General features: G+C 33.6%; 3 protein-coding genes across 3 annotated transcripts; 1 reads left to right on the forward strand and 2 right to left on the reverse strand.

The window, feature by feature from the left end:
- The first annotated feature begins 2474 nt into the window (after positions 1 to 2474).
- On the forward strand, positions 2475 to 5699 carry LOC107009442 (probable protein phosphatase 2C 63). Its single transcript, XM_015208782.2, has 4 exons — positions 2475 to 2855; positions 3114 to 3487; positions 4319 to 4555; positions 5054 to 5699. Exons 1-4 carry the CDS (start codon positions 2597 to 2599, stop codon positions 5312 to 5314), a joined length of 1131 nt encoding a protein of 376 aa, XP_015064268.1. The 5' UTR covers positions 2475 to 2596; the 3' UTR covers positions 5315 to 5699.
- Positions 5700 to 6133: 434 nt separating this feature from the next.
- LOC107008525 (pentatricopeptide repeat-containing protein At5g02860) lies at positions 6134 to 8948 on the reverse strand. The gene has a single exon (XM_015207605.2). It carries the CDS (start codon positions 8830 to 8832, stop codon positions 6373 to 6375), a length of 2460 nt encoding a protein of 819 aa, XP_015063091.1. The 5' UTR covers positions 8833 to 8948; the 3' UTR covers positions 6134 to 6372.
- A 505-nt stretch (positions 8949 to 9453) lies between these two features.
- LOC107008472 (protein TRI1) lies at positions 9454 to 12073 on the reverse strand. The gene is made up of 2 exons (XM_015207526.2): positions 11645 to 12073; positions 9454 to 9950 (listed from the first exon to the last, which is right to left on the reverse strand). Exons 1-2 carry the CDS (start codon positions 11963 to 11965, stop codon positions 9831 to 9833), a joined length of 441 nt encoding a protein of 146 aa, XP_015063012.1. The 5' UTR covers positions 11966 to 12073; the 3' UTR covers positions 9454 to 9830.
- Between the last annotated feature and the right edge of the window lie 1930 nt (positions 12074 to 14003).

Consider the following 14003-nt stretch of genomic DNA (forward strand, 5'->3'; position numbering starts at 1 on the left):
TATATATATATATATATATATATATATATATATATATCATTTGAACCTTTTGTAAGGTGACCGTTCATTTTCATCTGCTTGCCTCCAAGAACAAGAAGATTACCAAATTCATCTGCTTTTTGGTTGTTCGTTTAATCTTTCCTCTGATTGGAATTTGTTTCTTCGGTAACTGAACTTGGGGGTTTAGGATTTTTATTTTTGGGAGTTGTTAAGCATGTGGGTTTACGTTGAAGTTGCAATGGCGGAGTAAGTAATCTTTAAGAGAAGGAAGATGATTATGGAAAAAAAAAGAACTGAAACTTGATGGAGTAAGAACAAAACGGGAGAAGTTAAGAGAAGTTGTCCTGATTTTTGAAATTTCAAAATTTTTGAATTTTGAAATAACAAAATTTCAAAATTGGGTCTTTTATTTAAAATTAATTAAAATTAATAATTCAAAATCAAAAAAAATGATTTAAAAGGTTGAGTGTTTAAATGGAGAAAATTCAAAATTCAAAAACTGATTTAAAAGGTTGAGTGTTTTAATGGAGAAAAAATAGGCATTAAAATGGGTAATTGTGTATTATAGGAGAGAGAATGTAATGTATCTATAAACTTACATTAAAATTAAAAAAAAGGGAATTATGTAATATTTAAAAAAAGAAGGGAAAATTAGAGAATATAAAACTTATAGTTGTGTATTTAAGTTATTTTTCCATAAATTATCTCAAAACAATTGTCATTTTAAGAATTAATGATATATTGACACTTGTAATTATACCTAGTAATTTTAATGAACAACGTGAAAAAAATAATTTGAATGAGACGAAGGTAAATGATAATACTGTTTTATTTAATATAATTGAATTTTTCCATTTCAAATTTAAATATCCATGATAATGATGAAGATCTACGAAATTAGAGATAACACATGTAAAAAAGCATCTATTCCTTTATTGGGTAGTTTGATTTGGTACAAATTTAAATTTGCGAAAGGAAGAGGAGAAAAAACATTTAAAGCATGTTGTCTTAAATCTTAAAAAATATTTGTGTAATTATAAGATTTTTAAAATTATGATTTTAAATGAGTCATAAAGTAAAAATATCAATAAACAAATATAAAACATATATACTTTTTTTAATGAACTACTAAAAAAGTATTGCCAATTAAAATGAAACATAGAAAAAAAGTCAAAATGCGTATTATTTTATATTTAATAAAAAAACATAAAGTGCTTTATTTTTCAAATGGTTGGATATTTTACAAATTACACGTAACTATGATCAAGACATTATAAATATTAAACAAATTTTATCAAACAAATTATTTGGTAATACATACAAAGTGCTTTGTTACCAAAAATCCAACTGCCTTAGCTTGACTTCTGACTTCACTCATAAATATCCAATTGCATCAAACAATATGACCAAAAAACGTGACAAAGAAGTAAATGGTGTAAACTGACAAAATGAATAAAAAATTCTTATATATAATCATATTTCGCTTAAGAGAGTCAATTTAACATAATTTTTATGGTTAAAATTGAATTAGATCAATAAAATAAGTCATAAAATTAAAATTTACCAGTTCAAATGCAGTACAAAAAACATTTTATGGTGCAACTTTTTTCGTTTCAATGTTATAAAAAATATTAGTAAAAAAATTAATATAGTTTATTTTTCTAAAATGAAATATGATAATTAATTTAAGAATCAACTATAAATATTCTAAGTCATTTTTTCTATCGCAGATTATTAGTCACATAAATCACAGATAGAGGAGAAAGCTTGCCTAAAACTTCATCTCCAAAGTAAACGGACCTAGTTAGTTATTTGACAGTTTGCTTTGTTTCTACATAAATAAATAAATAAATTGTGTACACTGATGTATAATAGTGTAATACATTTGTTTTTATATGATTAACTTAAACTTAAATTAACTTATACTAATTATTAGTATAATAACTTTTTTAATTACAAATTCACGTAACTTAAAGCTAGTAAAATAATATATTCTCCATCTAAAAAGAGTGACTTAATTTGACTTGACATAAATATAAAATAAATAAAAAAATATAATTTTATAATTCTAAATTGCAGTTATATCAAATGTATAAAAATTTTCATTAATTTCTTTTTTTGTCTTAAACATGCTTTAAAAAAAATTGAAATTAAAGCACCGCCAAAATTAAAAAAAATATTCTCTTTAAAATAGATTTAAAAGGAATATAAATAATTCTTTTTCATAGTTAAATAACCAATAAACATTTGACTCAGCTACATTGTACTCTGTTTCAATTTTTGTATCAATTCATTTCAAAAGAATGTCATTCATTTGTAATTAAAAGTAATTAAATTATAAAAAAAATTAATTTTAATAAAATAATTTATAGTCGCGCTATAAAAAAAATACAAAATGAACAATCAATTGTTGTAGAAAATGGCAAAAGAAGTAGAGTGTGTTGTTTAGTGGAGTAGTTGGGTATATAAATATAGAGAGAAACGCGTAAAGGCCCTCTTTACTTCTTCCTTTTCGAATTACAATAGCCTACTTTTTTCGATACTTTTGTCTCAACTAATCCCTTTTGCAAAATTGTGGATTATCGGGGAGAAGAGTATGATGATGCGATCGTGTTATAGGCCATTGGAGAGGTGTTTTGAGAGAATAAACGGAGATGGTCTCTTATGGCATATGGACTTAAAGCCACATGCTTCCGGCGACTTCTCTATCGCCGTCGTTCAAGCTAATTCTTCTCTTGAAGACCAAAGTCAAGTATTTACTTCTCCGTCTGCTACCTATGTTGGTGTTTATGATGGACATGGTGGACCTGAAGCCTCCCGTTTTGTCAACAGACACCTCTTTTCGTATTTGCATAGTACGTTTTTTTTTTCTATTTTTCAGTTTTAGTGCCGTTTTCATCTTTGTTTCTGAAATTTCTGCTTTTAAGTTCGCTCATTTATACAGACCCCTCTTCTCTGATTTGCTTAGTGCGTAGTTTTCTTCTGTTTTGGCGTGATTTTTCAGTTTTTCCTGTTGTATTCTTTTGTGGGTCACGAATTGTTTCTGCAATTTTCGCTCAAGGATCGTTTTCCGTTGATGATTTTTTTGAGGGATTTTGGTTTTGAATTTGTAGAGTTTTCGAAAGAGCAAGGGGGTTTGTCGTCTGATGTTATAAAGAGGGCATTTCATGCTACAGAAGAGGATTTTATTCAATTGGTGAAGAGATCATTACCTGCAATGCCAAAAATTGCTTCTGTTGGATCATGTTGTTTGGTTGGTGCAATTTCTGAGGGTGAATTGTATGTGGCTAATTTAGGAGATTCTAGGGCAGTTCTAGGACGCAGAGGTTTTGATGCGGAAAAAAGTTCTGTGGTTGCAGAAAGGTTATCAACTGATCACAATGTTTCATGTGAGGAAGTGCGGAAAGAAGTTGAATCACTTCATCCTGATGATCAGGATATAGTGGTACATATTCGAGGTGTTTGGAGAATTAAAGGCATAATTCAGGTGATCTTTCTTGTTTTTTCAGTTGATGAGTACTGAAGTTGTTATATCTGTGTTCTGAATGTGAGCATATGTATTATTTGGAGTAATGTGAAATTTGAACTTTCCAGGTGGGAATGATGTTCTATCTGAATAGTCCAGGTTATATAATTTTTGCGCTTTTACTTTGCTCAGTGCTGACTTCACGTTGTTCCGACTAATCTAGTACTACTTATATCTTTTGTAGGCCTCCTTATACATCATTAGTTTCATCTTTATTTTGCACAAATCTTATCTCTAACCTCCGATGGTCGTACTGTTGGTTTGATGGTGGTTATATTTTACTCTCTTTCAGTCAGGTTCATAATTGCTGAGCCCTGAATTTATGAGATGAGTTGTGTATATTGTATGACTGGGAAAGTTTAGGCTTCAGATTATAAATTGTGGTAATTTGCTCCATATCATTCTGTGTGCATACCGATAGGAAATTTCTGTTTATCTTTGTCGTACGTGTTCTTAAGGCTCTATATCTTCATACTCTTCCAGGAATCACACGCTACGCCTCTTGATCCACTGTTTCACGTAGTTCAAGTTAGAGGAAGTCTGTGTTCCCTACATGAGACGCCCATGAAGATTTTATAAAGCAATGAGTCGTGATTTTAATGGCTCTGGGTTCCTGTGATGGTTATCTAACTATTAGACGTAGATTCTGTATGTTTTCTGCTGATAAAAGCAGGGACATTATTCTAGGAACGTAACAAGGAATATTTGTAGTCATTTGTCCGTTTTCTCTTCAGTCTTGTGTGGTCTACTGGAGATCTCAGACGATGCTAACTTATACATCTTAATTTGCAGGTCTCAAGATCTATTGGGGATGCCTACTTGAAGAAACCTGAATTTAACAGGGATCCTATCTTCCAACGATATGGGAATCTTGTACCTCTGAAGCGGCCTGTATTGACAGCAGAGCCTTCAATTGTTACAAGAAGTATTAGGCCTCATGACTTATTCCTTATATTTGCTTCTGATGGCCTCTGGGAACAATTAAGTGATCAATCAGCTGTGGAGATGGTATTTAAAAACCCAAGAGCTGTAAGTTCGAATTGTTTCACCCTTGTCTCCTGGTGAACTAATGGAAATGTTTGCATTTATGCATAGTGGTAAAGTCAGAGGTGGTTGGAGCTTAAAATCTATGGGTTAAGTTGAACTCGGTACTTTTTATCACGGAACGTAATTATATATGTTTAAAACCATTCAACTTCTCTATAAGTTCAATTTAGTGCTAAGAAACTTAAAGGTTGAACATGTCGAGTTTATATCATAGATCCACCTCTGGGTCAAAGTGTACATGGCATTAAAAGTAGTCAGTGATATTTCAGCCAACTAACTAGCTATGCTCAGTCGTCACTGCTGTCCTGGATGCAAGCTTGAGTATGTGTAACCTGTCATGGATTGAAATTTTGCTACTTTTACTTTTGTATAGCTCATCCTGTTTTGGTGAAACCAGTTCTTTGATTTGTAGAAGTCGTAGTTAAGATATGAGTCATTCCCATTATGACTTATCTGTTTATTTGGTTGATGTACTTGCAGGGAATAGCTAAGAGACTGGTGCAAGCAGCCCTTCAGGAGGCTGCCAAGAAGAGGGAGATGAGGTACAAGGATATCCAGAAGATAGAAAAGGGGATTAGGCGCTATTTCCATGATGATATAACAGTTATTGTGATCTATCTTGATCACCAGAAAGAATCATTCCATTCCAAAGGCACTCTTGGCTCCATCACTGCACCTGTAGACATTTTCTCATTTAATTCAGATGATGCTGAGGAGAACCAAGTGATTGAAGCCTTTTGAACTGCCAGAAACCGCAACAAGAGGATGGTATATCAGTACATAATGTTACTGTATAGGGAAATAGCAACAGAACCAAAGTATTATATGGAGAGAATAGAGGTTTGATGTAGATGAACCGGGGTTATGGGCGGCTGATTGGATGAATCGAGAGCAGAAGTTCAGTTTAGGATTTGACCAAACCCATTGTTTTGTTCTTTTCAGACGGATTGTGCTTTGAGATATATAGTGCAAAAGAGGACTCCTGTTATTTTGACATGACAATTTCTAGGTAGGGGAATTTTCTGAAAATCCCCAGGTTTTGTTGTATTTTGCATTTGCTGTGCAAAGAGTTGAATAATGTGAGAATCAGATCACCTCTTTATTTTGTAGTTACAGTTATGTGGTTTCTATTCATAAATATACACTAATCTAAAATCCGGCGTTGATATAATACATATGTAAAATTATAGGTTTAATATGTAAAATGATTCTAATTTGACTTCAGCAGACAGTTATGCCTTCAACTATGACTGTGAACAAGTAGGTACTTAAATTTGTATACACACATGTTCTATGTGGTATAATACTAATGGAATGTCACGTAGGACACAAAATTGTCACGTAAGACGAATGTATTCATTTGTTCAATTTTATACAATCTTAAGTGTCTAATTGAGCACACACTAAGGTTAAAGGTTATAGTTATCGGTTGACGCCAAGTTAACGGTCGTAATTATATTTTAATGGCAATGCACTTGCACAGTGAATTGAAAGGTTAACAAAATCTCAATTAAACAGAAGATAGATTATTAACAAGTTTGCATTTTGGTACAACAAATGTCATAATTTAACTAAGAGCTTAATCAAACCTAGCCACCAAGGTTACCCTTTAGTATCAAACCTTGCCTCAGCGCATCACAAAGTAACAAGGATCTCCTAGATTGTAAAAGACCTTCTATATACAGAGCAATTAGCACACTACTTGTATTTTCGCAGTGTACGTGTATATAACATGGAAAAAAGGAAGAGAATACAACATAACGGTATTTATACTAAACTATAACATCCATTAAAAAAATTCATTTCTTCATCAATCTCGCTGATAATCTAGTCTCTTCTTCCTTAGACACGTGAGGATTAAGCTTACGGAGGTTGTTAATAAAAGCCAGAGCTTCATCTCTCAGGTTGAGTTTACAATATGAGTCTATAATGGAGTTATATGTGCTATCATTCGGCTTACAACCTTGTTTGATCATGTAGCGAACCACTTCAATGGCATCAATAAACATTGCATCAGCTGCATACCTTGAAACAAAGGTATTATATGTGATCACATCAGGAACAATTCCAGATTCCTTCATTTCTGCAAAGATTCGTGAGGCATCTCTCATCCGCCCATTTCTACAATAAGCATATATTACTGTGTTGTATGAAATAACATCAGGCCGGACTCCTTTTGCTATAATTTCCATTAGCAGTTGCTCTGATTTCTCGTAATTGCTAGACCGGCTGTACATATACATCAAACTGTTATATGTAGTCAAGCTAGGAGTGAAACCAGCATCATTCATGAAGTTCATGATCTCAGCTGCCTTTGTAACCATTTGCTTCCGACCATATATAGAAAGCATGGCATTTAAGGTGGTGATGTCTGGCGAGAAACCTCTACTTCGTAACTCAAAAAAAGCTCGTTCAGTCTCCACTAAAAGATCGCTTTTGCTATAAACTAATACAAGGGTCTTCAGAAGCACAACATGAGGTTGGATTACAGAAGAGTATATTTCTTCTGCAAGAGAATGAATTCTGTCAATCTCTTTCCCATTAGCATACGCATGAAGTAAGGAACTGTACGTTAGCTCATTGGGTTTACAACGACCATCTTTCATTTCTGCAAGTACTTTTTCAGACTGTTCCCATAACCCTCCCCGAGCCAATGCTGCTAGAACAGCATTATAGGTGGAGAGATCGGGAGTGACTCCTGCATCTAACATTCTCCTGTAAATGACCATAGCTTGATCAAAAGCTCCACAACGACTGTAAGCACCAATTAAGGTGTTGAAGGTGTCCCGCTCAGCTACAAACCCTGCTCGCTTCATTTCTTTGAACACTCCAGTGACTTCTGAATCCATTCCATTCTGTCCAAATACGGCTAGGAGCGTATTCCAAGTGACAATATCTGGGGAACAACCAAACGTCCTGATATCATCAAAAACCTTCATCATTTCAGTGAATTTTCCCCTGTTTCCATACATCTTGATAAGAGCGTTGAAAGTGCAGATGTTTGGTTTACACCCTGCACTTGTCATCTCCTCAAATATTCTCATTGCAGATTCATCCTTCCCAGCCTTCTCAAATCCGGAGAATAAGGTGGTATATGTAAAGACATCAGGCTTAATCTCTTTATCTATCATCTTGGCTTTCAGCTCCATTGCTTCCTCCATCAGACCATCCCTAGCATAGGCAGATACCAAAGAATTGTAAGTCACAATGCTGGGCGAAAACCCATGCACCTCCATCTCTCGTAAAACCTCCATGGCTTCTTTTGGCCTCCTAGACCTCCCATACACATCTAACAACGCATTGTATGTAACCTTATCAGGCAGAAAACCTCCTAGTTTCATCTCCTCAAAAATCTGCCTCGCTTCCTCATGCAATGATCCCCGACGACAACAAGTAATAAGAGTATTATAGGTATAAGCATCAGGAACAACTCCAGAGTTCTTCATAGCTTCAAACACAGCCGAAATTCTACTCCAAGGCATCCCCATTTTCCCATAAACATTCAAAATCACATTGTAAGTGATTAAAGTAGGTTGGCACCCTTCCTCCTCCATTTTCTTGTAAACCATAACTGCGTCCCTATACCTCCCATTACGCGCAAATGCAGTAATTAAAGAAGTATATGCATAAACATCAATACCAAAACCATCTTTATGCAGATTGAGTAGCAAAGATGAAGCCACCGAAACCCGCCCCTCTTTGCCAAGCATACTTATAACCACAGCAATTACAGAACCATTTAACAGAACCCCAGAATTAGGTCGATTCCTCACCCATTCAAACACATTCAGCGCCAAGTCAATTTTTTTATAATACCCTAAACCCTTGATAATGCCCAAAATATCAAAACTCAAAGACTCTGTATCCAATTCAGAACTTTCCAAACGATGCACAGTATACAAACTAAGCAAAATTTGGTGCATATTATCGCTTTGGAATTCCGGGCTGATAAGGGTTTGGAGAATTTTCTCACCTTGAGGGGAAAGTCGATGAGGATTCCATGGTTTGCCTCTGTTGGAATCATTGTCCTTGCCAATAATACGCCGTCGTGTTCTGGGGATTGGAGAAGGAAAATTAATGGATTGAGGGATTTGAGGTGATTGTGTTGAAGTAGAAGGGAAGTTAGGAGAAGTGTTGGGATTTTGATTGTGAAAGAAGTCATTTAAGAATGGAGTGGAAGAAACAGTGAAATCTTGAAAGATGGATTTTGGAGGTGGAGGGTTTGGTAGTAGAAGAGGAAGACCTAATTTGTCCGCCATTAACACTGTCTCAGAGCTTCTGCTATAACAAAAAAATTTCCTATCTTGTTTGTATTTGGTATAATACTACTTCATTACACTTCCCATGGTGGCCAGTTATTTTGAGTTCCAAAGATATTTTCTTTATTAATTACTAATATGTATACGTTTTTTTTTTTGTTGAAAAGGTACAAATAAGCTCTCAATTTATATTCGAAATCTCATATACATATTTATACTATACTAATATTTCTAATTATTCATTTATGGTTGGCTAGTTTTGCTTTCTTTGTCTCATTTGGCTATTTTCTCGTATAACACCTTCTATTTAGACCATTTACAACATTATGATTTGTCCCACCAAAACTTTTATATCATAAAATCCTCTAAATCTTTTTTGTTTCTGCTGTAATTTAAATCAACATATTTTTCCTAAATAAGAATCCTACCTAAAATTAACAGTACAAGTTATTGGTAAGACGGCTGTTGACTCGCTGTAGCATTATTATTTTGATGACAAAGGAAAATTCACAGCGCTTTGAGATATGCACAAGGTAAAATTTCATTTCTATGAAACCTCTTGCACGATAAGCTCGACCTAAAAGATTATTAGCGCTGCAAATAAAGGGGATGGACTGATAATTTCACAAACTTCAAACATAGAAATAATATACTGGATATTGTCATACATATGCAAGGGAAAAAAACCCTAATATTCAGTACATTTGACCATATCAGAGTTCAGTACTGAAATTTGTTCTAAATATGCCCCGAACAGAGCATACATGTAAAGGTGCAATGTGTTTATGATTGACAATCCACTGGCTACTAATCTTGCATCGAAAACCATCACATGTAGATCTGAACACCAAAATCAAAACTTTCACAAAAGAGTGATCTTCATAGCTTAAGGCTCCTTCAGATACGTTTCGATAAGCTAAACTAATAAAGAAGCACTGTGATAATCTAGAGCCTACTTTACAAAAAAAGACTTCTCTTTTTAAGCTTTCCTTTATAGATCATTTGAGAAAGTGAGGACTAATCAATCCAGCAATCTCAAGGAACCCAACACGTTCCTTTCCTCCAAAAATTGTCTTCAATTTCTCATCACAAATTATCACCTTCTTGTTTTCAGGATCCTACAAAAGTAACATATCGTTAAGTATCAAACCAACTATAGATAGATAGATGTTAACCACATATTATAATAATGAGTAGGATAGCGCAAACTACAAATAACAATTAATGCACATTGAAAGAGTTGGCAGTACAAACAGTAGAGATCACCAGCAGAAAGCATTGTCTGCTCCCATTGATCTTCTCATGTAAATGATAGAGATTACCGGTCAGCTTATACATCAACAAATAGAAAGCTATAATCAGAAAATACATCACCAAACTAAATTAACACAAGTTCTCAATCTTCACCACATTATATATCCTGAATCGATTTTGACAAACCAAAAAGGAAACCAAATGCCATAAAACTTGCAGAGAGAGTGAAAATCTTCAGTCAAAAGTAAGCTTTATGCCGCACCCGCACAAAAAAGGATATTGCATCTAGGTTTCACCAGAATTGGTTTCAAAGAGGAGTGATAATCAATTAACAGCTCGAAAACATAGATCATTAGCTTGCTACTTTTTGAGCAATACGGAAGACCATTGTAAGAGTTCAATGTCTTAGTTTGGCTGTCATCAAATGCATAATGAAATGCAGAAACCATAACAATGATTTCGATACATCAAAAGTCAAAACCATACTTATATCAAAAAACAATCCCTAGACTTAATAGAAACTCAAGGTATTGCCCTCTTTACAGATTACACTTAAGCATCAGCAAACTAGTTTTGATGCCCGCAAGAATCTGGTGACCAATTCATAACAAAAAAAATAGAAAGTGTGAAAAGCAATAAACTGAATCATCAACAATCACAAAAGAGGACATAGGTTTATGTTGAATGTTAAGAGACTAACATTTGCCAAAATGATGACAAAGTGAGTGAAATGGAAGTACTCCAAACATAGAAGTGCAAATAAAAATTAGGATTCTAGCATATAAGATATAGCCAACCAATATAACCTTCAAAAACCATCCTTACAAGCTTCAGCACAAGGAAAATGCACAAGTACTCCTAGACTATTTCCAAAATCATACAGACACACTTTAACTAAACTAAGATCCTATTACCCTGAACTTATTCTTTTTGTAATTTTATACATCTTTTGTCTTACGTGGCACACTTCATGACTCCACGCAATTGAGGCGTGTAGGAAATATTTGGATGCCACGTAAGCCAAAAAGGTGCACAAAATTACAAAAAAAAATAAGTTCAGGGAGGTCATAGGACCTTAGAGTGGTTAAGGTCTGTCTATAGGATTTCGGCCATAAAATAGGGGGTACTTGTGCATTTTTCCATTCAGGATAACCAAAAAAAAAACACTGTAAGATCAATGTATGCATATCACCAAAGGTTCAACATAAAGATAGTATTAGTAAATTACAATACATCTAATTACTAAAAAAAGTTAAGTGGTAACTCCATATCTTAGACGACCAAACAAATCATAAAACAGATATTACTACAACACAACACAGAAAAATACCACTGAATAAACAACTTAAACCCATAATCAGAAAGAAACAGCACTCAACTCTTCAGGTGTTGACAAGTTAGCATAACCAAACTAACTAGAGCTAACCTACCTAAAACACACAAATATATAAACAAGCCATCTTAAACAAAATCAAGTAAATATCCCCAATAAAACAAAATCACAATTACACATTTGTTAGTTCATAGGAATAGTCGGTGGAGCGTAAACGGGGTATACCTGAAGGTCGTTCGCTTTGATGTGTGCCCAAATCAACTTGAGGGCTTGAGTTCGAGGAACTTCAGACATGCCACCAAGAAAAGCCTGCATTTCCGGCGATACTCTACGCGGCTTCATAATTCCCCTAGGTTCACGCTTCTTCGGCTCAGCTACCGGCTTAGAAGCCGTCGCGAAAGTGACCGTCCGCACAGTGCGCAAGTTATTAACATGATGAGCTGCAAGCGGAGAAGCGAGCCTAACGGAGGAGAAGGAAGCTGTCTTCGCAAACGATGCCGTCTCGCCGGTTGAGAATACCGAGAATAACCCCAAGGACACCGCCATTATCTTCTTTCTGTAGCTTTTGATATTTTTGAATTTGCAGAGATAAGTGTGGCCAAAGGGTTTTTTGTGTCCGTAAAAATCAGGGTAACCGCGCCTTTTGGACTTTCTGTTTTGTTGACCATATTGCCCTTTTATCTACGTAGTTTGGGCCGCTAATGGGCTAATTATCCATCGCTAGTGTCAACTTACCAAACACACATAAATAGCCCATATAATATCCGACGATATACCCGTTTCTTCGTGACCACGATAGCATTCTGTATTTTCTTCATTTTAATTTATATAACATAGTTTAGTAGACATAATATTAGAAAAACTATAGAAGAAAATTGTAATGTGCATCTATAGCATATACATATATGATCCATACGGGATTTATACAACATTCATGTATAAAATCATGAGCAAGATTTAATGAACAATATATGTAAGTTTAGAAAAAAATGAATGTTATCTTGTATGGTGAATTTAGATTAGATGAACTTCTTAAGGAAACAATATCACATTTTTATTCAAATGTGATCATGGTGCAAGCGGAAGAGGAAGTAGAGTGGAAAATTTTTAATTATTAGGTCATGTAACATTTAGCAATTTAGATTTGTTAAATATTTGGGTTGCCTTGTGTTGGTTGAAATCTTTTAAAGCAACAAGGTTTTTATGGGTGAAATGATCAACATTTATCCGTTTAACCGTACATTGATTATTATGTATTTTTGTAAGTATTCACCAAAGTGAGTGATTCAGAAATGTATTTTTGTAAGTATTAACCAGACTGTGTGATTTATAAATGAATTTTTGTATAAATTAATGTTGTGTTCATACATGTCAACATTCGATATTTCTTTCTTAAAGAGTGATATTGTTCATTTTTTGGTTGAAGGATCAATCCGTGGCCCGCTTAAGACTAGGTTAAATTGCTATTTTATGGACCTTTTAATTAAAAAAATTAATCCGCTTCAATTCATTTAACTCTCTAACTCATTAGAATTGAATTGGATCAGTCTATTTTAACAGCAATAGTTATAGGTCTTATTTTATGTATTTCTTTTAGGATTTGCTAGAAAGAAAATAAGGAAAATGACAAGGCAACAACGGTAAAGAAGAAACATTTTTTTAATGTCATGTCAAATCATTACTAGTGTAGTGGTGCAAGGAATTAAGAGTAATAGGCACAATTCCTTTTACTCTACGCGATTAGGGCCTAATCAAAGGGACCACCCAATTTCCCCTTGCTAGCTGTTCCATTATGCATACACTAAAATCATTTCTAGGTAACTTGTCTTTTCGATATTTCAATACTAACCATAAAGTTCAACTTAATTATAGTCAGATCAGGACTCCAGAATTTAAATAAGTTATAAAAAAAATAAAAGTGATTAAAATAAGTTAGCATATTAAAAAATAATGAAAATAAGCTTAGTGAAAGAAAAATTTTATTTTACTTAATATTCTAAACAATTTTTGTTAGTGTTATAACCTTTATATTTAATATATAATGAAACTATTTATTACACGTTATAACGCGAAACTTTTTCTTACATCTTATAAAGAAGAATAAAATTCACTTTATAAAGTGAAAGAAAAAATTATGTTTTACAAAAAAAAAAATAACATAGGTTTCGATCGATAAAGGAGAACATTGTTGACAAGTCTTAGGCTCTTTTCTAACATAAATTTCAAGTATTATTAACTTGATTTAATTTACGTGGTCATTCGGAAGTTTCTAAAAGTCAGTCAACAATTCGTTATTCTAAATAATCCACTCTCCAAAATTTATTTGTTCTTGTGATAAAAATAAAGTAGGATATTTTTTATAATCAAATTATAGTCGGACTATTCATACACATTCTTTTATAAATTGATGAAAGAAATTTTATGATATCGGACATTAATTGAATATTATCATTGTGTTTGGGAGGACAATTATAATAAACGGTATTTCTTTCATTTATAATTTCGCCATTCTAATAAATCAAGGACTCTAACTTTGGGGTAGAAGATATTCTCTTGTGATTGAAATGAAGAAAAATAGAAGACT

Source organism: Solanum pennellii, chromosome 1, assembly GCF_001406875.1.
Source record: "Solanum pennellii chromosome 1, SPENNV200".
NCBI lineage: Eukaryota > Viridiplantae > Streptophyta > Magnoliopsida > Solanales > Solanaceae > Solanum > Solanum pennellii.